This window comes from Tachypleus tridentatus, chromosome 12 (assembly GCF_004210375.1).
Source record: "Tachypleus tridentatus isolate NWPU-2018 chromosome 12, ASM421037v1, whole genome shotgun sequence".
In the NCBI taxonomy this organism is placed as follows: Eukaryota; Metazoa; Arthropoda; class Merostomata; order Xiphosura; family Limulidae; genus Tachypleus; species Tachypleus tridentatus.
This window is the reverse complement of record NC_134836.1, coordinates 23,372,169-23,399,720: the sequence shown is the minus strand read 5'-3', so window position 1 is coordinate 23,399,720 and position 27,552 is coordinate 23,372,169. Positions and strand designations below refer to the sequence as shown.

Here is a 27,552-nt window from a genome sequence, read left to right as displayed (position 1 = left end):
TTGTTCTTTCATTCTGTAACAAAGGCATACACATGGAGAGAACCCCTTGGCTAGCTAAAATACAAGAAAACAAGAGAATCTAATGCCAACTCTATGGGGTATATCTGGTTGGGGCACAAAAGGTGATATGCTACCAGATAGAAAGCACCTGGAACATGACACACAATAAGATGAATATGATGTCTATGGGCCCAACATAAGAAATACAACATCCAAAAACAAAAATCTCTGGACTGGGTGCCCCCTTGGTGGTTGATATGTGCCACCACTGTAAAACTGTCTGAAAAACAATGCTGAGCAACAAAAACGAAATAATGCAATGCCCTACATACAGCTAAAAGGTCGAGAACATTGATATGCAAAGACTTTCATCCAAACACCAATGGTCTGAAGCTTCTGGTGATTGACCACATGCCTCCATCACTAATAGTATGTGTTCATGACAAGATGTACATCCAGATAAAAGGGATAAAGCAGTGTGGTCTCCAGTATATGGGCTTTACCCAACCACCAAAGAAGTTGATCTCATAGAGAAAAAAGGAAGGAAATGGGGTGGAAAGAGGATCATAAGCAAGATTTCATCAATCATGGAGCACCAACTGAATGGATCTAATACAAGCATAACTACATCCCACAAGCAATAGAACCTCATGAAAAGTATATGACTGAGTCAAGAAGTATATGAGTAAGTCAAAAAGGCATGGCAAACCATTAATTCCATTGAACAAAGTTGTAAAGGAGAAGGCTGTGTCAACTGAAATTCGAGAACATAGAGATGTCAAGAAAAAGCTTGGGCCACTCAGCAACATATGTAAGGTGACAAGGCAAGTCTAAAGAGGAAAGCCCAAAATTGATAAATCACCCCGAGTTGGACAAAGTTAAGACAAGAATAAGACTGAGGTGATACTGGTATATGTACGTAAGCATTTAGAGACATACATTTTGGTCATTCACAACCCCAGAGAAAATGCCCATCTCAGGGTTAGAAAAGGCATGGCAACATGGCAAAATCTAACAAGAGACATGGTGAAATGAGGTAGTGAAACAAAACGGTTGAGGTGAGATAAATCAATTTCCAGCCACAAATCTTTGTTTTTCTTGGGAAAAAGAAAAACACGGGAGTTATAAACCACAGGAAAACATATGAAATAGGTTCAATGGCTCACTGCAAGAACAATTCCCAAACCACTTCTGTTGAAGAGAATTGAAGGAAACAAGGTAAGGAGAAGTGGGAGATAAGGAAACAATCTGGACAACAAATTTATCTGACAGAACCTGAAACACCCATTGATTGCTGACAAAGGAATATCTGCAATGAAGAAACTTGAGAAGCCAAACTCTCACCAAACTGGAATCCACTGGGTAACTACTGGTACTGGTAGTAGTAAGGGTTGCATCATCCATGGAAGTTATGAGAAGTACCTCACATAAAAGTGACAGTTAAGGACTGGGAAAGGGAAATACAAAAAACAGTAAGAGAAAGTATACAAGGCTCTGACAGAGACAAATGGGTTACAATATTTGTAATGGTGGATTTTTATTAGACTGATATCACCATAAGCTCTAGAATTTCTGGAACCATCTCAAAAATGTAATGCCTCAGACATAAGACCAAATGAAAATCCCTAAGATATTTTGCAGGTAAATGAACCCAAGCCAGTAAGGCATCACAATCTATAAAGTATCAACAAAAAATAAACCACTTATGTAATGCCATATCTGAAGATGATATGTGAGCTAAATTGGAGGAAAGAAGGAAAAGGGTATGTCTAAAAAACCTCTCAGGATTTCTGTGAAGAGCCTCAGATAGAAGGTGTGTGGAAGAATGATACCATTACAGATTGATAAAGGTAAGATTCAAGCAAGAATATTGGGTATGGGTAAGATTGACAGATGATAAGGTAGCTACCCCCTTAAAAAAGGCAATAAGGAGCATAACAACTGCTGGCATAAAAATGGAAAATCAGCAAAATAGAAGGAAAGTACAAATTGATCTGAAGTCCAAGAGTGACATGGCATGCTGATCCCCTCGCTTAATTCAAAGGCAAAGTGAATAGCATGAACTTGAATACCAGTTCAGGAAGGAAAGAGTTGGAAAAATTGTTCATGAAATAAAGAATAACAAGGTACATAAGATAAGGGAAAGAGATAAAATATCACAAGCCTGAGACATAACCCATAAAGGCTACATTAGACCTATCAAACTCATTGGGTTGGAATGAGAAGTAAAGGCAAAATTGAGAAGTGGAAAACCACAACTGAAGCCCTTGTTGGCCTGCAGAGGATTAGCTTGTTCTGGAAGAGTCTGGACAATGTCTGGGGACAAAGGTTGTACTAGTAATATTCAATCTCTTGGTGTATAAATCCACCCTTTGATCCCCCCAAAACCTAAAGCCTGACCAAAAAAAGAAAAAAAAGACTGGTTGCTGGTATGACTGTGAAGTGGTAACTTTAACTTTGAAATTAACTGCACAGAAAGCTTCACCAAATTCAAGTGCAGAACATAAGACAACTAGAATTAACTGACATATATATAAGACAACTGGAATTAACTGATATATATATAAGACAACTGGAATTAACTGTTATATATACAAGACAACTGGAATTAACTGATAAATACTGATAGAAGAAACAGGCTGAAAGAAAGTAAATAATTTTTAAAAAAACATTTTGTGAGGAAACAAAGTTGAACAAGAAGAACTAAACAAACAAAAGAGCATGTCCAAACACAAGCACTGCTAAACAAGAATTGATAATTAGGTGCAGGAGTGTTGAGTGAATCACGTGGGCATCTCATGTTCCTACTAGTAAGGAGGTGACGCATGATGATTTGCATGAGAGACATGTTGGAATCTTGCAAGTCCAATAGAGGAAAGCAGAAGCCTTGCAGCATGCCAACAGAAAAAGTTCACATATACAGAGCAGCAATGGATGAGAATAGTTAATTCTGTGATGGGAAATAATATCAAATGTGGTTAAACAATTTGAATGTTACTTTGTGCAGAAAATTAAGATTATAAACTATTATTTAAAAAACAACAACAACTGAGCACTAAAGTTGTTGACTTGCATGTATCTTCAGACACAGATTTCTTATTTTTCTATAAATAATTCTTTCACAGTGCACAAAATTGATACAACTTTTATTCAAAACAACAGAAGGACAGTCATAGCAATTGTACTTCAAATAGTTTGAATAAAGGTAGGCAGTTTTAAACATTGCTTGACCATGTTTTGACTTAGCTGACATAGTTGACTAAGATATCACCTTTTGGCTATACTTTCCCATCACTTGATCATGGTTTCAACTTCCTAACTCATATTCATTAAATGATTTATCTCTAACAAAATACTTACCCTTACAATTTAACAGTAAATGTAGATCATATAAGCCATCAACTCACAAAGAAAGGCTAACACATTTTTAATGTATTAAATAAAAGATGCTGCAACATCTTAAGCCTACATTAAAATACAAATTTCACTCTAATGCCATGCATTTAATAAAGTTGTTCCAGCTTTGAATGAACACTGACAAAATAATTTTTTGATATATATTTTGAGACTGCACACAAGTGTATTTAAACTTACCCACAATGTATAGACCCATCGCTCATGCATTCACACTCTTCACACCCTAACATCATTTTGGTTCCACTTGGATAAGTTATATTACCCATTATACAAAACCAACTGGCAAAGGATTGCATTCTTCTTGGTTGCAAGTGGCACCTGGATGGAATGCAACAACTTCATATTCAATTTCCTCAAGGTGCAGCCGCTGACACTCGTCAAATGTGTGTGGCTGAATAAAACAATTAAATAATTCAAAAAACCTACAAATATTGGATATGCCTAAAAAAGGCATGATATTTCCACATATGTCTCACAGAGACATTTTTATTAGTTATATTTTACATTCAGAAACTACTTGGGACTGCAAAAGATAAAAACATTAACAAAAGAACACAAAGAATATTTTGATCATTTTATATACAAGTATGTCCATGTAATTGTCACAGTTTGCACTTATACACTATTACTTAATTTATTACTTAACAACACAATATTAAAGTATTTAAACAAAATAAAAATTATACCAAGAAACCTTAAGATTTCACTGAAAAAACTGTCTGTTTTATCAACTAAAAAAAACATAGATTTTAACAATATGTATTCAATAAACATACAAACCTTGCATTCCACATAAGGCTTTACAGGTTCAGTAACTTTGGGAAGACCTTTACTTCTGAAGCAACAAGCTCCATATCTACATGTATGTTCACATTCTGAGAGTGTCAAAAAATTGTTGGGTGAAACACCACATCCTAATTAAAACAAATAAAATATATTAAAGATCTATTGAATCTATACTTTATATTTCTGAAAATTTGAAAAAAAATTATAATTACATTTTGATTTAACTAAGCAATCAGTTCAAAATTTGTTTTTAAAATAAAGAGCACAAATTAACTAAACATGGTGGCTATCTCTCTGTTAGTCATACATAAACAAGACCAACTCGGATCATTATCTACTTGGCTAAAAACCATATAATCATGCACTTTGACAGAATTATTTTTAAAATAAGTCTATAAAATAATAGTGTCTTTAACTTGAGAAAGCTTGAATGTAATTACCTCCAATTAATTGAAATATTTGTAATATCTGAAATTAGATAAAGAAACTTTACTACAAATACCTGGTTACATTTGTAAAATGCACTTAATGTTGTAAGCTATATTTTTAACGTTTCAGTTTAGATGTGAACTAGAGGGTACATGGCATTAAAGTTGACATCTTTTAAAACATTCCATGACATTTTAGTAAATTCAATGAATATCTAGAAGTAAGAAATTAGTTATAAATACAGGTCATTAAGTGTAAAGTAGTAGTAAATTTGAAAGTTAAATATTCAGCATGTGAATACCTAGAATTGTTGATTTAGTATTTCAGTCTTTCAGTTAATAGACTGCCAGTCATTCAATACAGTATTTGAGCCAGTGTTAGATACAATGAGTTACTCGATTTATAAGCTACGAAACTGTATATGTAAGTTCATTTCTAAAATAGTTATAGTATTATCATCAGAGCATTTCTGTTCATGTGTCATTTGTAAATTTAGGTCTACAAATTCAAAAAGTGAAGGTGGCTTGTATAAAGATAAACTACACTGTCCTTGTTATGTAAAGTGGACTTAAATTACTTTCAAACAATTTGAAAAAACTAACCTAATGAAAGAAAAAATGTTACAGCTCAAGACTCCTATACTTTACACCAGTATTATGTTTATAAAAAGTATAATAAAAATATAATTTTTATACTGTCATTTCTTAGAAATTTCCATGTGGCATTTATACCAACAGTCAAAACACTTTTATAGTATGTTCTACTGGTATTTAAAGGAAAGATGGGGAGTAATGCCTCATGGCTAAATTACATATTTATGACATGAAATAATTTAGTTAAGGTAGAGTTAGAAATAATAATGTGCTTTTTGTCCAAAATATACAAATGCATATCTATAAAATCTTAGTTATCATCTCATGCTTAAACATTTATATTATATAGATATTTATTTATGTGTGTTACATATAATAAACAGAACACCATTATATGAAGCCAATTTCTGTTTTTACTGAAATTCCCCAAAACTGGTATAACTCAGTGGCTAGTGGGGAACTGAATAACAGACTGGGCTTTGTATTTTTATTAGCTATTTATGTGTTATCTTAATGCAAATCATTATGATTTTTTAATAAAAGTAATTCAGGTAGTTCTAAAAAAAACTATTAATGGTATGTAAGCAATTTGATTTAAAGTGTTATATATGAAAATGTAATTTAAAATAAATATTTTATATTTCAACTTACCAGAATAAATAACTTTTTCACATTGGTTGTTTACAATATTGAAGTACCATCGCATTTCCTCCTCAACGCATGCTCCATCAGTCCTTGGATAAACACAACAATTTATGTGAAACTCACAGTGTTTCCCAGTATACATCGGTGGGCAATCACAGGAAAAGTTTCTATTCCCAAGTTTTCCATGACAGTGTCCTCCATTTATACATGGATTTGAGATGCAAGGATCTACACATTCAGGTCGATTTGTTAAAATCCTACATGTTACTCTTCCTCCCTGTGAGACAAAAAACGAGAAATAAAAACTAGATTATTACTTATAGGTTTTTTTTTCCAGAACATTATGAATCTGCATAATATTCCTAGTATTCATAATATTCTGAACCTCAAGATTTAAGAGAGTTAATCTAAATCTCCACATTATAGTTAATGCCCAATGTAAATATTAATCTTAATAAAAAATTAACAGTATTTTATTGTATTATATAAATTTTGGACATACAGTTACAAAGAAAACATTCAATGCTGTAATTATTTGCATCACTTTTGCACTATACATGAATAATGATACAAGTGTAATTTCTTGTACTGATTATTTAAGAAAAACAGGTTATTCATCTAAATGGTTGGTAATCAGTTGGGAATTTTCACTGTATTATTTATTTGCTTTTATTTTTTATTGAAACAAAACAAGACTTCAACTCTCCTTAACTCTTTCACTGCTATTTGAATTTGAAATTTTGCACCATGCTGAAGAAAGGACATTCTCTCTCTCATTCTTCCAAAAATTAACTAGTTTCAAGTTTCTAATAAGTAATGAAATATGTGCCTCTTTGTTTTCATTTTGCACCTAAAAATAAACCTGATACTGGAGAAAAAATTTTCTATAAAAATGGCAATGAAAGAGTAAAAAACCATAACAATAAAACAGAAGTAGATATATGCTGGAATTATAAGAAAGAAAATAAATTACTTTAATTAAAGGACTGGTAGGAATGAAAAACTTTGGTATAATGGGAATAAATGAAACGTGGTTAAATGTAGATAATTTTGATAACAGGACTTTCTTTCAAATATAGTTACAGACTATTTAATAGGGATAGAGTATTAAAGAAGGGGAAGGAGTGGCTTTATATATAATATGCAAGTTACATTTTACTGAAATGCTTGGTAACTGTTCAGAACAGTTTTCTTCACCAATTAGTCAAAGAACATACTAGAAACAAAGATATTGTAGATTTATTGATAACTTCAAATATAGAAATGATCACAAGGTTGGAGATTAGGGAACATCTAGGTGCAAGTAATTATTGTTCTATTAGGTTCAATGTTTTGCTGCACATGGAAGTAAGGAATGATGAAGAGAGTAGAAATTGGAGAATGTGTAGGTGCAAATAATTATTGTTCTATTAGGTTCAATGTTGTGCTGCACATGGAAATAAGGAATGACAATATTTTATTTATACATTTCAAAAAATATTGTTCAAGGTTCAATTTTGAATGGATGTGTCAAAAATTATCTGTTGTGGATGTGTCAAAATTACACAGCTGACTTATTTAAAGACACTAATCAGAAGTGGAAAAATTTTTAAATATTCATGAAAGATTCTATAAAGAAAAAAAAAGTGTAGCTGCAAGTAAAAACACCAGATTGACTCACAAATAATTTAACAGATAAAATTAAAGAAAAGCATCATAAATTTTAAAAATATTAAACTGACTGATATAACAGGAGATCTAGAAGACCAGAGAAAATAAAAAAAGTTGGTGAAATAGGAAATTAGGACACCAAAAAGGATGTGTGAGTAAAGGTTAGCTGAAAATATAAAAATTAATAGTAAAGATTTCTTCAAATACATTAAGGTAAATACAATGTTAAAATAGGTGTAGAACCCTTTAGGGATAATAAAAAAGACTAGTATCTGACAATTATAAGTTGTTGTTTTGTTGTTTTGAATTAAGCACAAAGCTACTCAATGGGCTATCTGTGTTTTGCCTACCATGGGTATCAAAATCCAGTTTTTAGCGCTGTAAGTCTGCAAACATACTGCTGAGCCAGTGGGGGGTGACAGTTATAAGATAACTGTGCTATTAAATTTTGCTTTTTTTTCAATTTTTTTTAGAGATGATTTGAGCAGTACTCCACATCTTGAATAGCTGATAAATGAAAATTTATATCAAACAAACTGACTGCATTAATTTTGAGCTGGTTAAGAAAATATTTGGAAGTTTAAAAATGATAAGGCTCCAGAGCCAGATAATATTTCTCCAAGGATTTTGAAGGAAGTTAAAGATTAGATATGTGATCCACTTACTACTAATTTTTGCCAGTCCTTGAATAATGGACATGTACCAAAGAATTGGAAGTTATTTAATGTAACTCCTCTTTTCAAATTAGATGAAAAAACTGTTCCAGTAATTATAGACCCATTAATCTTGCATCCATTGTGGGAAACGTTTTGGAAAGTCAGTTAAAAGATACTTTGCAAAGTAATTTAACAAAGTTTAGAATTTTATTTGATAGCCACATTTCTGGATTTGATATATCTGGATTTTCAAAAAAGCATTTGACAAAGTGCAACATAAAAAGGGTTGTAAAATAATTATCTCTGTAGGTGTGGTGGATAAGTTAGCAAAATGGATAGAAGAGTGGTTGGATGGAAAAAAAAAAAGCAGAAATTGTTACAAATGGAGTTCAGTCAAATTGGATTAATGTCATAAGCAAAGTACCTCAGGGCTCAGTCTTAAGAACTTTGTTCTTTTTTATTTACATCAGTAATAAAGATGAAAGAATGGTTAATATATTAATTAAATTTGCTGATGATATAAAGAAAGTCTTGGTGTTACTAGCTATGAAGAGAATTGAGATCAACAAATAAATGGCAAATAGATTTTAGTTATAATAAATACAAATTAATGCATGTGGGTTATTTAAATTATTTTAAATCTAAATTTATAATTTAAATTATACATATAATTTGGATGGAAATAACCTTAACAGTGTTATGAAGGAAAGAGATCTTAGCATAATAGACAATCAGTCTCTAAAGCCATCCAAGTAGTGTGCTGTTGCTAGTGGTAGGGCAAATAAGATTTTAGGTTGTATCTACAGAAATAATGAAAACAAATCTAAATAGCTTATAATTTCATTGTACAGGTCACTGGTTAGGCCATGTTTGAAATATCATGTTCAGTCTTGAGCCCCTTATCTGAGGAAAGACATTGAATTGTTGGAAAGGGTTCAGTGAAGGGTTACCAGAATGATGCTAGGGATAGACGAGTTGTCATATAAGGAGAGGCAGAAATTTCTTAACTTGCTTTCTTTTGAGGGAAAATAAGAGTAAGAGAGGCTCTGACTGAGGTGTTTAAGACTGTAAAGGAGAGTGATAGTGTTGATGTATTATCTCTTTTTTATATTTATAAAAATTTATAAAAATATTAAATATTTTTATATTTATAGTAGGATTAGGGAACACAAATATAAACTTTGGCAAGGTTAGAGTTTTCTTCAGCTAAGACAGTTTTATTTTTTTAATAGGGTGGATGTTGTAGAGGCAGTAAATTTATACAAGTTTAAGAAAATGGTTGATAAGTATATGAATGATAAAAACTGGCTTTAAGATTTTTAATTTATTTTATAAATTAAGTTAGTTAAGAAGATGGAACAACTAAGATGGACCAATATTTTCCATGTTATTCCAAAACATAATGTTGTGTTATTAATAAACACTCAATATTACTAGTACAACATCAGATTAATAGAATCTTTATCTCATAAAGATGCATAATATTAAGGAACGTTCTGTGCACACAATGTATCACAGTTTTCTTTCTTATATGGAAATATGGATGAAAGTATATTACAGATAAATAGTTTTATGAAGTAGGTCTTATCCACAAGATAATGTAAGCCTTGTAAGGTATACATAGACTAATATTATTAGGTCAAGCTAGATTAGCATAGCTACAGTTATTTATAATAATTTATTTTGAACATTGTGTTCTTTATGTGTAGATTAGATCTGAGACAAGGTAATTTTCTGCAGAAATGTGAATAAAGTTACATTCCCAGAGGAAAATCTAAATAAAAAAATAACAGTTTTCTGTTTAATCTCAGATTAGATCTGAGACAAGGTAATTTTCTGCAGAAATCTGAATAAAGTTACATTCCCAGAGGAAAATCTAAATAAAAAAATAACAGTTTTCTTAATAGTACAATTTTTAGTTAAAATGAATTTTAAAGAATTACTTTAAATCATTCACCAATAAAGTATTATTAATAAATAATAATACACTGATTCCAAACTTACTTGGCACTCACACACAGTACACGGATCTGGGTAAATTTGTTCTCCTTCAACATAAATATTTCCATCATACATACACTGGGCTTTACAAACACAAAGCTCTAAAAGATGGTCAATACGATGAACAAGATCCCTTTTCTGAAATTAAGAATTAAACTATAAAAAATATTTTATGAAATTTAAATAAAACATTTATAAATAAAATATTTTATTCAAAATATGCATTACAAATCTGAATACATGCAACAACTTCCTACCTTCCATGTGAACATTGAGTAAAGGTAATACACATCTCATTCCAAGAAGTTACTCACAAATCTTATCCCACCCAAAAAAATTAATCAAGAGCCTTACCCCATGTTAGTGTAATCTACAAGTTTAGTTCAGCTTGCCTCCTCTACTTTTGAATAAAATAAAGGCACTTCCTGATAAAAACAAGAATAAAAATGTACCCTTAATCATGTAGTCTTTAATTATTTCATGCAAAGAATAATGTATTTTTACCTAAGACAAAACATCTTTTTTTATGATGTTCTTAATTTTGGTCTTGATAATTAACTTTTCAATGTTTATCAAAGCTCAAAATTAATTATCCACTTTAACTGTGTCTGAAGTGACTGACATTGCAAAGAAAAATTTTAATACACAATATTTCCTACACAGCTACACATTATAACAATTAACATAATGAAATGATGAAAAAAGCAATAACAAATTTACAAATGAAACCTCATGTAAGGTATGTCATACGTATAAGAACTAGTTGGACACATCAAATGAATAGGTATTGAAAATTTTCCACTACTATTCACAACAGAGTACAATACAAGATAATACATGTACTACTTCAAGTTTATACTATCATACCAATCATAATCAACATTGCATATGATAATGGCTAACATTTAATAACACAGTCAAGTGAAAAACAAAAGATCATAACCAAGCTGCAAAGTTTTTCTGTTTTTGCTTAGCACAAAGTTACACAATGCTCAATCTGTGCTGTGCCCACCACAAGTATTACAACCCAATTTTTAGCAATGTAAGCACAGACTTACTTTTGAATAACTGAGAGACCTCAAGAAAAAAAATAATTAAATTATAATAAATTGACAGAATCAAAGTTAAATAAAATACAGCAAGAATATAATATAATCTGCAATATGAGACCCATTACTACAAAAGACAACTACACCCAGTGAAATTTAAGTAACAAGCAAAATTTCTAAAGTTTATAACAAATAGTTCAGATATTTCTATTTAAGTGTCATGTATGTATCAGCAGTGAACTGTAAGAAAGTTAACATTAGAAAGAAAGGATATAAAAACAATATTAAAAAATAACAAAATCTACTGAGATAAAGCTATTTAATAGTCCCAACTCACAAACCAAGTTTCTGAAAGTCCTGATCATTAGGGGTATTAATAAGTTAAATCAAGCTTTTTTCTTCTGAAATTTGTTTAATAATGTTGAATTTATTTGTTTGTTGTTTTCAGGAAAATGAAAAGTGAACCCAGCACCTGTTGTACACCAGGTAAACACTGTACTAACTGGGCTAAAGGTTTAATCCAGTATATCCTGCTAGCAAGGCAATTTTTGACAACTAAAAACTTTCAAAAATCTGACCCAACACCACGTCACCAGATACTAGTCATATAATTAGCTGGAATAATAGAGTTGCTACAACATAAACCTGATCTTCAATATGAAGGTTTTCATTACTGCTATCAGATAATCCAGAACTACAACAGATTTTGCATAACAATTTAAAACACCTGAAATGTCTCATCTTCATTTTATTTTCCAGTTAAAATAATTTCAATTATTTAAGTCCTTCTTCATTTTTATAACTAGTTACTTAAATGATACACCATAAATGTTTTGAGTTTCTTATTGTTCTGTTCTTTTAAATGAGAAATGCTCCTTTCCACATCCCTTCTAATAAGTTCTATTTATTATTTAATAATAAGGTTAAAATAAAACACTCAATTAAACTGTTATTACCTCTTTTCTTAGGGTGAGTGTTACATCTTGAAGATAGTGGACCTCATCTCTTAATCTGGTAGTCTGAACATCACATCCGTTTGGAGATGTTTGATCCCTCAGCATTATATCTGAGCATAAGGCAAAAAATTGGATACTTTTTTTAAATTATTTTTTAAAAAATATGTCAAAAATATGTTAACGCCAGCTAAAATGGTTTTATTTTTTTAACAAGATGACTGACTTTATTAGTATCTGTGAAACATCTCTTTCACAGTAAAATTTTAATTTTGTTCTTAGTTTTAAGCTTGGATAAAAATGTTATAATTCACGTGTTGTGTGTGTGTTTTCTTATTGTGAAGCCACATCGGGCTATCTTCTGAGCCCACCGAGAGGAATCGAACCCCTGAATGCATGTGTTACAATAATTAGTGAAAGATGTCAAAAATCAAATAACGTTTGAAAGCAAGAAAAAAAAAATGTTACTGTGAAATTTGTTGGACTTGTACGCTATATCGTTTCCTCAGTGTGTAATTTTATAAGTTGTTTCTTTCACGAATTTTAGTAAACTCGCACATAAAATTTGTTAGATTCATTTGTCAAATTACATAACTATTTGATACTGTCTGCCCAAAAAACCTTTCTTTAAAACGAATATTCTGATTATGAAAAAAATGATTAAAGTACACATGTATTTAAGTGTTCATTTCTTATAATTACAAATTGGTTGGCTCTTTAAAAATACAACTCCATAAATATATATATGCTATACAAAATACTAATATAGGGCTTAACTGTACATACATGCAAAAAATATATCTACAACGCCACACAATGAGCTGTCTGTGTTTGTTTATTACCGAAAAATGAACTCAACATCTTAGTATCGTACATCTGTAAACTTACTACTGACGTATGGGACAATTTCTCCTATTGATAAATATAAATTAATTGGGCGTATTTTATAGATGTGTTTCTCTCTACAATATATTGTGTATATGTAAAATATTTCAGCTCTCAAATGTCTTAAATATGTATTTTTTTCTCAGAAATTATTTATTTATAAAACTGTTTTAAATTAAACACACAAGAAAATTACGTTTTAATTTAATTTTTAAAATAATTTTAATAAATCTTTAATATAAGTTGGATAAATTTATATATTACTATATAGATCATAATATTTAATACATATATGCGGCTAACGTGTAGAGTAACAAAAAAGAAAGCAAGCAGAATAGAACCATCGAGTTGTGTCGATGACATTAAACTGCACATTCCTCTTTCAGCCAAACACAGACATTTTTTCCGAAATGTTAAATCTAAGATGGCGTCCAAAACAAGCAACGAAGAAAGAAACGTAAACAAACACATGTGCACAACACTACTGTAAACACCTCCGAGAATTTCATGGTATGTCTGCACAACACATTATTTTTTTAGTATGCGTTACCCATTAACTGTTTTTATTTTATTCAAAACTCAATTAAAATTGAATATATCAACAATACAAAAAAGATCAATATTAGATAAATTAACAAAACATTATTCAGTAGTAGATCTATACATTTTAAAAGTTTTTTTTTTGTATAGGAACATTACAAAATTAAACAAAATATAAGTCTTCACTAATTAAATAAGTTATTTTTCCCGTAATATAATTATTGATGGTTTCACAGTCAAATTATTTGACTAAAATAGTCAAACAGAAAGATAAGTATTTTTAAAGTTTTATTCAAACAAATCATTGTTTTGCTTTTAGTTTCTGGTAATACATGTAATGATATGTTGTTCATAATAGTGTTTCATAATTTTGACTAAAACTTTTAAAATATCAAGGCTTCTGTAGCTATTTCGATTAACTGGTGTATTTTAAATCGAAAAGTGTGTGTGTGTGTTTTTCTTATAGCAAAGCCACATCGGGCTATCTGCTAAGCTCACCGAGGGAAATCAAACCCCTGATTTTAACGTTACAAATATCCGTCGACTTACCGCTGTACTAGCGGGAGAGCGTAAATCCCCCCGAACAGTCAGTTTTAATCGAAAATCTTTTATATTCCAGCTGTTATTCTAAATTAAATTTTACACTAAATTATTTGAACGATTTGTTAATAGCCCCTACAAATTACAGTGCAATATCTTCTAAAAATATTGTGATTCTCGTATTACATGTTAGTTACCTAAATAATGAGAAATCAATTGATTCTGTATGTTTCGTGCTTACCATTAAGTTTGATATATATATCAACTTATAATATTTAGAAGGAAGTCTTTGTTGTAACTCAGTATTGTATATTAATTTAGTACTATGATGTTATATCTTATTTTGATTAATGAAAGGATTAAGAAGAAAAAATATTCTCTTGCTGCATAATGATAACACTGTTATCGTGACGTGTTGTTCAGATGCCAAAGTTCGTTTCTTTCTCAATTTAGCACAAAGCTGCATGAGGCCTATCTCAGAGGCGTAGCTAGGGTTTTCAGCTCCCGGAAACAAAGTCAGTTTTCGCGCCCTCTCGTGACAAAATGTAAGCCATAATTCCTAATTACGTAACATCAATTTGGCGCTCCCCGAACAGATGTACCCCCTTGCCCCCCTATAGCTACGCCACTGGCTTATCTGCGCTCAGATGCGAAAGAAAAGGTCAGTACGCAGAATATTTGAGAGAACGAATGGCTAAGTTACAAGATTAGAATAGTTTATGTTAAAGTATATTAATAAATTAAATAGTTGTTCAACAGTAATATATCAACTATTTCAGTCACTCGTATCCGTGTGTGTATGCACTACTGAAATAAGATGTTAGCATGTTCCATTTTTTTGGGATGCTTTTACGTCACAAAAATAAGTTTCTTTTGTTTCTTTTGAATTTCGCACAAAGCTACTCGAGGGCTATTTGCGCTAGCCGTCCCTAATTTAGCAATGTAAGACTAGAGGGAAGGCAACTAGTCATCATCACCCACCGCCAACATAATGTGAATACCAATCCCACTCTTCGTTGGTAAAAGAGTAGCCAAGAGCTGGTGATGAGGGGTGACAACTTTAATCGTACCCTGCTAAATTAGGGACAGCTAACGAAATTCAAAAAACAAACATACAATCTTCTCCCATAAAACATACAAGGTGCACTCGATGGATCTAACTTACCTGTCTTTTTTAATTTATTCTGATATCCCTTCTATATGTAGTCTTTATGATGTAAACTTCCCTGTATTTACTTCGCGTTAACACATCTTATAAAGAAGTTTCTGATGTAGGATTTTCGTTAGTGGGTGCTTAAAGCACATTAAATTATCTTAATTATCACCCCTTGGCATCCATCTGACCAGTGGCGCTAACACCCACTGGGTGTGGAAAAGATCAGGTGTCCTACCTTACTATTTAGCTCTAGTTAGTTATGGAAAGTTCTAATAAATTTATAAGGACATTCACGGAAAGATGCGACAAGATGTGGACTAATAGACAGTCTGTCGTGAAATATGCTAAAAAGAATGGTTCTGGTGTTTCTATTAATAATGTATGGCATAATTATATACTGTCAGCAAATCTCACTCCTGCGAGATTCCCTAGTTCTAATGCTACGACTATTAAAAGCAGCATCAACTAACCTTATGTCAAAATAAAATAAAGGTAAATATTCTGATAGAAGCATGGATCAGAGAACTGGATTTTTGATCACTGTATGCCCAGAAATAATAAAAACAAAAATTAAAGTGTGTCATCTCAGGGATATAATAAATGGGATCAAGTGGACTGATTCAGGGACTCTTATGAGTGAAGGCAGTAAATTTTATGCATTTATAGAAAGATAAACATAATCGAGGATTTTGTCTGCTATGTGACTTTAATATAATGTTGAAAGTAGGAACGAAGTAATAGTTTGGTCCACTCGGCTTTAGCGAACAAAGCTGCAGGGGAGACAGATTAACACACTTTTCTGAAGTAAGCTTATCTGTAAGCAAAAGATTCAAACATGCCCCTGGGCATTAGTATATACCTGGAGATCAGCAGATGATAGTTAAAGAACTGTAAGAAATCAGATAGACTACATTCAAATCAAAGAACGCTACAGAAACTTAAATGTAATAGAATATCCTTAGGCAAACTGTGGTTCTAAACATAACCAAGCGATCGGAAAAATAAAATTGAAACTTAAGAAGCTAAACATAGTTACCTCACACGCGAAATGATGCATAGAATTTAAAATTAAGTACATACCCTAAAACTTCGTGGAACAGAGAAACGGCCGACTTGAAATATTATTAATAAAAAAAAAGAATTTGCAAATAAGGATGTTGAACACCAGTGTGTTATGTTAAAAATGTGTTAAAAAAAAGGAAAGTAATAACACCAAGAATAGTAAAACCAAAATGTAGAAGAATTATAAGAATAGTAAAACCAAAATCTAGAAGAATTATAAGAATAGTAAAACCAAAATCTAGAAGAATTATATGAATAGTAAAATCAAAATCTAGAGGAATTATAAGAATAGTAAAACCAAAATCTAAAAGAATTATAAGAATAGTAAAACCAAAATGCAGAAGAATTATAAGAATAGTAAAACCAAAATCTAGAAGAATTATAAGAATAGTAAAACCAAAATCTAGAAGGATTATAAGAATAGTAAAACCAAAATCTAGAAGAATTATAAGAATAGTAAAACCAAAATCCAGAAGAATTATATGAATAGTAAAACCAAAATCTAAAGGAATTATAAGAATAGTAAAACCAAAATCTAGAAGAATTATATGAATAGTAAAACCAAAATGTAGAAGAATTATAAGAATAGTAAAAATAGTAAAACCAAAATCAGAAGAATTATATGAGTAAAACCAAAATCTAAAGGAATTATAAGAATAGTAAAACCAAAATCTAGAAGAATTATATGAATTATAAGAATAGTAAAACCAAAATATTATAAGAATAGTAAAACCAAAATTTAGAATTATAAGTAAAATCAAAATCTTCAGTAGTAGTAACCAAAATCTAAAAATTATAAGAACCAAAATATAGTAAAACCAAAATCGAGAGAATTTATAAGAATAGTAAAACATATATCTTGTAAAACCAAAATCTAGAAGAATTATAAGAATAGTAAAACCAAAATCTAGAAGAATTATAAGAAGAATTATAATAGGAAAACCAAAATCTAGATGTATTATAAGAATAGTAGTAAAACCAAAATCTAGAAGAATTATAAAAGTAACTAGTAAAACCAAAATTTTAGGTTGATTTCAAATCTGAAATTAGTTTTTCTCTACAAGCTCTATATGCAATTTGAGGTTAATGAAATTGTACAAATGAACTTGCAAAACGTATAAGCATTTTCACGTCCATTTTTTGGACAGCCACCTTGATAAGTTCCCTGAAACCTGGGGCTGTAAAACCCAAAGATCTAAAGGTCAAAGAATTATGGGACAGAATAGTAGCAAACCAATTGTCCAGAAGAAGTGTACAAACGCCAAAATGTTACAAACGCAAATTCCTACCTGAATAAAATACACAAACAAATTGATAAGCTAATAATATAATAACGAAAAATTAAAAAATAAATAAAATGTCAAATTGCATAAAATCTGTAGCTTGCAGACAAAAACTGACTTCAGATTTGAAATCAACACACTCAAATTGACTATAGAAAGGTCTTTTTTTAAATGCAACAAAATGAGTGTTCCCCAGTGTTATATGAATAGTAAAACCAAAATCTAAGAGTAGTAAAACCAAAATCTAGAAGAATTATAAGAATAGTAAAACCAAAATATTGAAAAATTATAAGAGTAGTAGAACCAAAATCTAGAGGAATTATAAGAATAGTAAAACCAAAATCTAGAGGAATTATAAGAATAGTAAAACCAAAATCTAGAGGAATTATAAGAATAGTAAAACATAAATCTTGAATAATTATAAGAATAGTAAAACCAAAATCTAGAAGAATTATAAGAATAGTAAAACCAAAATATAGAGGAATTATAAGAATAGTAAAACCAAAATATAGAGGAATTATAAGAATAGTAAAACATAAATCTTGAATAATTATAAGAGTAGTAAAACCAAAATCTAAAAGGATTATAAGAATAGTAAAACCAAAATCTAGAAGAATTATATGAATAGTAAAACCAAAATGTGGAAGAATTATAAGAATAGTAAAACCAAAATCGAAAAGAATTATATGAATAGTAAAATCAAAATCTTCAGGGATTACAAGAGTAGTAAAACCAAAATCTAGAAGAATTATAAGAATAGTAAAACCAAAATATTGAAGAATTATATGTTTGTTTTGGAATTTCGCACAAAGCTACACGAGGGCTATCTGTGCTAGAAGTCCCTAATTTAGCAGTGTAAGACTAGAGGGAAGGCAGCTAGTCATCACCACCCACCGCCAACTCTTGGGCTACTCTTTTACCCACGAATAGTGGGATTGACCGTCACATTATAACGCCCCCACGGCTGGGAGGGCAAGCATGTTTAGCGCGACGCGGGCGCAAACCCGCGACCCTCGGATTACGAGTCGCACGCCTTACGCGCTTGGCCATGCCAGGCCCTATGAAGAATTATATGAATAGTAAAACCAAAATCTAAAAGAATTATAAGAATAGTAAAACCAAAATGTAGAAGAATTATAAGAGTGGTAAAACCAAAATGTAGAAGAATTATAAGAATAGTAAAACCAAAATCGAAAAGAATTATAAGAATAGTAAAACCAAAATGTAGAAGAATTATAAGAGTGGTAAAACCAAAATCTAGAAGGATTATAAGAATGATAAAACCAAAATCTAGAAAGATTATAAGAATAATAAAACCAAAATATTGAAGAATTATAATAGTAAAACCAAAAACTGGAGCTGATTTTTTAATTGAAAATCATTATTCTCTCAGATGGGCTGAGTGTATTATACGAGGTATAATAACCCCAGGAAAGAAGAACCAGTCCTTTCTGTAATGAAACAAATTAAAAACGCCAAAGATTCTAGAAAGAGAGGTATAAAAAGTTATTTAAAGTTGAAAAATAGTGTAGCGTGTGGCTTTGTTTGTTTGTTTGTTTTTGAATTTCGCGCAAAGCTACTCGAGGGCTATCTGCGCTAGCCGACCCTAATTTAGCAATGTAAGACTAGAGGGAAGGCAGCTAGTCATCACCTCCCACCGCCAACTCTTGGGCTACTCTGTTACCAACGAATAGTGGGATTGACTGACACATTATAACGCCCCACGGCTGAAAGGGCGAGTATGTTTGGTACGGCCGGAATTCGAACCCGCGACCCTTGGATTACGAGTCGAACGCTTTAACACGCTTGACCATGTCGGGCCGTAGCGTGTGGCACAAAGAAGGTTTGAGTAGAATTTTTCTTTTAATCTTAAATGGATATTTAGTGACTAAACACCTGACTGCAGTTTGTAATTTAATTTATAGGAAAGGACCATTGTCAACAGACTTTAAAAATGAATTTGTTCGATCCCCAAGAAATCAATTATTATTGAGCATAGCCACAACAAGACTATCAACTCAATCAGCTGCTAACAGTAATTTTCTATAAGGTTGAAAATGAGCTGTCTGAAGACCAAAGTTGTCTTAGATGAAGTTAAGACTTGCGAGAGACCATATTTGGCCGTAGGTAAAGGCGCTCTTATTATTCGAATTTTTAACCCTTTTTGATGTATTGAATGAATTAAGTAATAGTACTGAGTTTTTTAACTCTTCTCGATATACTGAAGGAATTACGATATTAATATCTTGATCTTAATATTTTCCTTTTAAGGCACTTTTTGAAACTTCGCACACCTTGCGATAAAACTTAAATCTATAATGAAAATTATAACAGGTTAAAAAAGAAGGCTTTAACAATTATTAGGTTTAAAATTTACTGCTACTATTAGGGTGACAGAATAAAAGATGAAAAAAAGACTGATATCATATTATATATACCAATACAGAGAAATGTAAAAAAAAATATAGAATGTTGTTACATTTCATAATCACAGTAAAGCGCTTACTGAATCAGTACACAAAGTAATATTTAACCTACAAAATATGTTTAAGGTTTTCTTTGTTTTGAATTTCGCACAAAGCTCCTCGAGGTCTATCAGTGCTAGCCGTCCCTAATTTAACAGTGTAAGAGTACAGGGAAGACAGCTAGTCATCACCACCCAACCACCGCCAACTTTTGTGCTACTCTTTTACCAACGAATAGTAGGATTGACCGTAACATTATAACGCCCCCACGGCTGAAAGGGCGAGCATGTTTGGCGCGACGGGGATGCGAATCCGCGACCCTCAGATTACAAGTCGCACGCCTTAATACGCTTGGCCATGCCGGGCCTTGTTTATAGATTCACAACACTCAAATGTAGTGTTCGGTTCCCCACGATGCACACAGCACAGAGTACCTATTGAGTAGCTTTATGCTAAAATAAATACAACAACTTTTTTAATTTGTAATAAACACTGAATTTTATTATTGTTTTTGGCTTTGAGGTTGAAACTTTTCAGTCCACCAATTTTTGCAAATAACATATAATAGTTTGAAACGTGTCGTGAAATACAACTGCTCATTCGGTATTAAACACACTTCTAAATGCTTTTATTGAAATTAAGGACTGTGGGATTGACCGTCACATTATAACGCACCCACGGCTGAAAGGGGCGAGCATGTTTGGTGCGAACGGGATTCGAACCCGCAACCCTCGGATTACGAGTCGAACGCCTTAACCCACCTGACCATGTCGGGCCGGGAGGAAGGAATCTTTGTAGTTATGCCATTCACTTTCAATCTCAATGTGAGAGAAATTTTACGATGACTGAAAATTTGTAAAGTGACATTCCTTCATTTGTTAAATATATTGAATATAACACTGTGGTTCGTAGAATGAAACAACACTTAGATTAGATTAAAGCTGTGAAGCCTTTGATAATTGTGTAATAGAAGTTAATAATAAAACTTAAAAACTACGTAACCTATTCGTTTTCGTTGTCGTTTCTTGATGTAAATCAGACAATGCACACAAGCAAATAAGATTTTCATGTGAATTATAGAAAACTTTTATCTCAAAATTTGTTTGCGGTTCTCTGTATTTGGTAGTCAGAGAAATAAACCTATGACACTGAGATATTACTAAGAACAAAAAAAAAAGACGTAATGAATTTCGTGTTTTAAGAACAACTCATAACTATTAGGCCAACACCACATAATTCTACAAAAAGTTTTAGTACTGAAAAAATTAACTCAACTTTATTGATGTTGAAATTATAAAATTTGTACACATTGTAAAATAAAAACACATATAAAAAAAACACACGTGAATACACACACCTAAGTTCTTAAACCGTTTTTCATATATTTATATTTTCGAACTGAAAAAGATAAAAATTATGGGTAAAGAGAGAAAATGAGATGTTAGCGATAACTTTTAAATGTGATGATTTTGTTAAGCTCTGTTAGAGGTAACGATTTTTATGATTTTGTGTTTGTTTTATAGTGAAGCCACATTGAGCTAACTGCTATGTCAACTGCACGGAGTCAAACTCCGGATTTTAGTATTGTAAGTCTAAACTTACAACTGTTCCACTAGAGGACTTTTGGGTTAGAAAATTTTGTTATTTTAGACAAAGTATGATTTGGGTATATTAGTTAGTAACAGGGTTAATTTTTATGAAATAATTTTATTATTTTAGAGGTAATGTGGGTTTTATTGAGGTAATTTTCCTAAGTTATGTTACAGGTAACACATTTTTATGAGAAAATGTTATTGAGTTATTTTAGAGATAATACGATTTTTAAAATTAATTTTGTAATGCTGGAGGTAATATGTTTTTAGTTATGTTGCAAGTAACACTTTTTTTTATAAGATGATTTTGTTGATGAATGCTCGTAACTTTTGTCTTTGAAACAAAAGTTTAGGGAATGACGCCCATTCCCTAAACCAACCATTCTCCTTGTGTAACACTATCACCCTAAACAAAAATTGTATGCGTGGGCCGTATGTCGGTGTCGATAATTATTTGCTATGAAATTGTGGTTGAAAGATAGACAAGGATACATCCATTCTTCATAAAGGTCCCCCAGTGGCTCAGTAGTATGTCTGCGGACTTACGACGCTACAATCAGGGTTTTATACCCATGGTGGGCAGAGCACAGGTAGCCCACCGTGTAGTTTTGTGCTTAACTCAAAAAACAACAACCAAACAATCCTTCATAAAATAGTATTTAAACCGTTATTTTTTTACCTTGTACTATAAAAAAGAAAACAATTCTTCATAAGGAAGAATTATGTTCATACTCTAGTCTAGCAGTAACAAATTAAACAATAATAAATCATGGAAAAACCGACAGTAAAAAGTATAGTTTATTTACGTTTTTATTCTTTGATATTACATTCACCAACACTTACAGTAAATGTAACCAGCATCATATTCAACACGTAAGCTTTTAAGGCTTACTATTAATGTTATTATACGGCGTATATAGATTATTAGTGCCACCATCAAATGGTTAATCACAGAAATTTGGTTTCACAACTGCTTAATTCTCAGACAAACCATATGGTTATTTGTAGCTTTTGCAATCTGTTAGTGAGGAAGGTTAGATGTAGAAAAAGAAGAGAGCAAGAGAAACGTGTTCTATGTCGTCCAATAGATCAGTCAGCTTTTTCCCAACTTCCTTTATTACGCACCTGATAGCATCGGCGCGCCTTCGGTCGAACAGATCCAAGGCCGAGTTGTCAGTTGTGTCGTAAATAGACGCGCCACCTGAATTGGCCCCTAGTAATAAATAATAATAATAAACATTTTAGTGAAAGCAAAAAGTGGATGATATTAATAATAACATAAAACTATTCATTTACCTTAATGATGATTATTACGTAAACTATTTGTATCTAATGTACATATGAAACTTTGCAATTCTTATCGTAATTTATCAAAAATAAGACCCACGGCAAACACATATTCATAACATTCAAATGAACCTACAATTTCCTAGTAACACAAAATTATTAGTGTCTTGCAAATGTATCAGCGATCATCAAGCACGTTGATAAGTGTGATATTAATTCCTAACCAACCAACTAAAAATAATACCATCAATTCCTTTTAACCATAAAGTTATAGTACTATTAGCAACGTCGAAGTGCAACTTTGATTAATAAAAACTTGTATGGTACTGAAAGGTCACAACAGATTAGCTGATATCAACTTATCAGCACATAAGAGTTGGAATTAACCATCTAGGAACCTGTACGCGAGACATTGATTTATTGGACCCTTTCAAGCGTAGTTTTAATTTCCTAGCAGCTGGTATGGTAGTAATATCCTGAAAACATTATCAGAACGACGCCCATTCGTAATAAAAGCCCCCCCCCCAATAGCACAGCGATAGTATTCTGAGAACTTGTGACGCTAAAAACAGAGTTTCGATACTTATAATGGGCAAAGCACAGACAGCCAATTGTGTAGCTTTGTGCTTAACTTCAAACTAACAAACATTTCGTGATAAAAAAGCTAAAAAAACACAACATCAAACAATTCTCAATATCCACCACTTATGTTTTTTCTTTTTCTAGTTGTATAAGAAAGCCTAGAATTTCATGAGCTTAAACGAACTTGAATCGTTTCATGTACTATTAACATAATAGAAAACATTGTACTAAACAAATTGGGTTTCGAACTTGTTTCTATAACTTTGAATTTAGGCCCGGCATGGCCAAGCGTGTTGAGGCGTGCGACTCGTAATCTGAGGGTCGCGAGTTCGCATCCCCGTCGCGCCAAACATGCTCGCCCGTTCAGCCGTGGGGGCGTTATAATGTGACGGTCAATCCCACTATTCGTTGGTAAAAGAGTAGCCCAAGAGTTGGCGGTGGGTGGTGATGACTAGCTGCCTTCCCTCTAGTCTTACACTGCTAAATTAGGGACGGCTAGCACAGATAGCCCTCGAGTAGCTTTGTGCGAAATTCCAAAACAAAACAAGCTTTGTGCGAAATTCAAAACAAACAAACAAACTTGGAATTTTACTTAAAACTTTATAACTTATCTAAAAAAAACGTTTTAAACTATTATTAGTTTCTCGTTAAGTACAAAGCTACATAAAAGGATGTCTGTGCTCTGTCCACCACAAGTATCAAAAACCGGTTTTGAGCATTATAAGTCCGCTGTGCTATGGATGGGGGGCATTGTGCTCCGAATATTTAAAAACACCAACTTTTGCTATTATTAATACAACTTTATTTTTAACAGAATAAAATTTAATATCATCAGCTCCCTTACCTATATGAGCGTTCTTAACAGAGGGACAAGTGAGCACATGTCCTCCTGGAATCTCAGAAGTAATTTTATTTGAACAATTTATTGAAAACCTATATTACAGAAAAATAGTGTTTGAATATAAAATACGAAATTAGGTTTACATAAAAAAGCCATAGCCAGCAGAGCATCACATTCAAACTCCAAGACAAACGGCCTGCACTCTACGATGGCTTATTCCTCTGGAATAATATGTGGATGGTCATGCATTTTGGTACAGACAAACCTCTAGTTTTGCTTTTCGTAAAGTTGCTGAAAAGTATTGTTTTTCATGTTTCTCAAAAAGGGCAAATTCCATCTCACTATACCTCAATATATTAGTTATTTAATACTTGTTTGATTCAAAGTTGCTAATAAATGATAAATTAATTTAAACCTCTATGACTTTTTCAGTTTTTTTATGTTTAAAGTTCACAGAGAAAGCCATTACAAAACATTTGTTTTATTTACAGATAAATCTTGGCATACGAGAATAGAAAATAACACATTTCTATATATAGTAAAATAATATTAATTGTTGTAGTAATTATTAAAGCTATAAAACTTGAATAAAAATGTTTTTGTTTACTACCCTAAAAACTTTCGAAAAGAAAAGTTTTTATCTTCAGTGAATTGATTATTTTGAACTTAATTTTAGCTGCACACATTATTAACAGGGCATGTTATTAGGACCCGCCACCCCTACCACATTTCGTAGAACTTTCTACTTAATTGCTTGTGATGTATTAGGCAGTTACTTGTGACGTATAAAACAACAATACACTTATAACCTTTAAAGGGACATAATACGCAGTTTTTATTTAGAAAGAGCAGTATCTTACGTTAAATGCATGGGCTTTTGGTTCGTGAACTGTTGTACGCGCTCTGTATTTTGCAACCATGGGTACACAGTAAAAGCGATTATCAAATATCATTATTCATCTAGATAACGGTAGCCTAAGAGTTGGCGATGGGTGATGTTGACTACCTTCCTTTCCTCCTGTCCACGAGCTCAAAATTGGGGGCAATTATGAGCAAAGAGTATCTTTTTGTGAAATTCAGTGATACATATCTGTTATTAAAGACCACTGGTTTTACCGGCCTTTCATATTCATCTATCATCAATTTATTAACAGTAACAACAAATAAGAAAATAAATAGCTGGTGACATATTGAAACGACAGGACAGACACCAAAGTATGGTTAAAGTAATCAATTCCTTCAACAGTGGTCAGGATTGAACTTTCTTTTTTTCTATATCTTAAAAATAACGTAATGACGTAACCAACAATAAGTTCGAAATCCACTTGTTTCATATGTAAACAGGATAGCATGTAGTGTTTCTAAAGTACAAACTGTGAACAGTGAATGATTGAAGGAGAATGAGGTTATATCTTATTGTCTTCTGACTGAATATGAAAAAAAAAAAAAAACATTGGAAGTTCCTTCTGAAGTGTAAGTTGTTGAAGATGGTATAGCGGTGTTGTGAAAGCATCCTGATGAGGAGTTAAAGCCCACCTCACAACATTGTGTTTACACCAATATAGACAAGGGTTATCCAAGAACGGAAATAATAATGAAAAATAAATTCACAGATAATAAGAAAACTGTAAAAATATATTATTCAGGACACGTTTTAAAGTTGTTTTTAGTTTAAAATATTATTAAAGCAATAGTGAGCTAATTAATTCAATAAAAAACAGTATGAAGATAAAATGCGTTAAGCATAATATGGTTAGGAACTTGTTAAACAATTAATTACTTTTAGCAATAAACACAATAAAACATAGACTGAAAAAAGTTTCTTGCTTTATTTTTCCAAGACTGACACATTCGCGAAGCAGTCATGATAGACCTTTCTTCTTATGAGACTACGTTAAAAAGGGCCTACTAGAGCGATGCGTCTGCAGGCTTGCGACGCGAAAAATTTGGTTGTGATACCCGTGTTGGACAAGGCACAGACAAACCGTTTAGTAGCTTTCTGTTTAACAATAATCCAACATTAAAATTAGATGATTTATAGTAGATTTTGTTTCCAAACTGCGACATATCTGTAGTTTTTAATTCTCGATATATAACTTGAAGACAAAATCAATAGGTAAGCTAATCAAACTGTAGTCTAAGTGGATTTCATGGGAAAATTGTAAGGCTCAAGATTTCTCGTTAATTCATCATATGTAACTAATATCCTCGTAGGGAAGGAAATTAATATTTATCTGTAATCCCTTTACTTGTACACTAGGGTTGTGTGGGTTTGTTTTACGTTTCGCGCAAAACTACATGAAGGCTATCTGCGCCAGCCGTCCCTAATTTTGCAGTGTAAGACTAGAGGGAAGGCAGCTAGTCATCACCATCCACCACTAACTCTTGGGCTACTCTTTTACCAACGAATAGTAGGATTGAACGTCACATTATAACGCCCCCACGGCTGAAAGGGCGAGAGTATTTGGTGCGACTGGGATTCGAACCCGCGACCCTCAGACTACGAGTCGAAGCCTTAACCATCTGGCCACGTCGGGCGAGGGTATGTTGGAACAATGAAAATATATTAAAAAATTAATGTCAGAAAATCTTCCTATATTTAATAACTTACAAAAATTACTGACGACATGTATTCATGACGACATAAAACCACGAGTCACAGACTCTTATTACTGCACAAAACTATCTTCTCAAAATAGAATAGATCAGTAAAACCGATAACTAACGAGTCCGTTGACACTGTTTGAAGTGATAAATTAAAAGTCACAAAACTAATGAGCGTGCACCGTCTCGCATATTTGAGAATAATGAGTGGAAAAGTCTAATATGCATCAAAAGCTTTGAAAAGCGGGTATAATAAATAAACTTAAGAAAATTGTTTAATCTAGAAGTCGAAGTTCAAAGGAGGTTTAGTTTAATCTGCATTTTGATCAACATGTTTCATTGAGTTATTTATTTGCTCGTTTTTGAATTTCGCGCAAAGCTACACGAGGGGTATCTGCGCTAGCCGTCCCTAATTAAGCAGTATAAGACTAGAGAGAAGGCAGCTAGTTATCACCAACCACAGCCAACTTTTGGGCTACTCTCCAACAAATAGTGGGACTGACTAACACATTATAACGTCCAGGCCATGTTTTATT

General features: G+C 32.0%; 1 protein-coding gene across 1 annotated transcript in view; it reads right to left on the bottom strand.

Annotated features, from left to right (window-relative positions):
* The window catches only part of LOC143235195 (kielin/chordin-like protein), a 52,452-nt gene that overhangs the window by 2,754 nt on the left and 22,146 nt on the right, over positions 1-27,552 (bottom strand). Inside the window, exons 3-8 of the mRNA XM_076473126.1 lie at positions 22,828-22,915; positions 12,183-12,292; positions 10,181-10,315; positions 5,877-6,147; positions 4,198-4,331; positions 3,595-3,808 (exon numbers count right to left, since the gene is read on the bottom strand). Coding sequence (XP_076329241.1) covers positions 3,683-3,808; positions 4,198-4,331; positions 5,877-6,147; positions 10,181-10,315; positions 12,183-12,292; positions 22,828-22,915 — 864 coding nt within the window. The 3' untranslated portion in view covers positions 3,595-3,682. The remainder of the gene's footprint in view (positions 1-3,594; positions 3,809-4,197; positions 4,332-5,876; positions 6,148-10,180; positions 10,316-12,182; positions 12,293-22,827; positions 22,916-27,552) is intronic.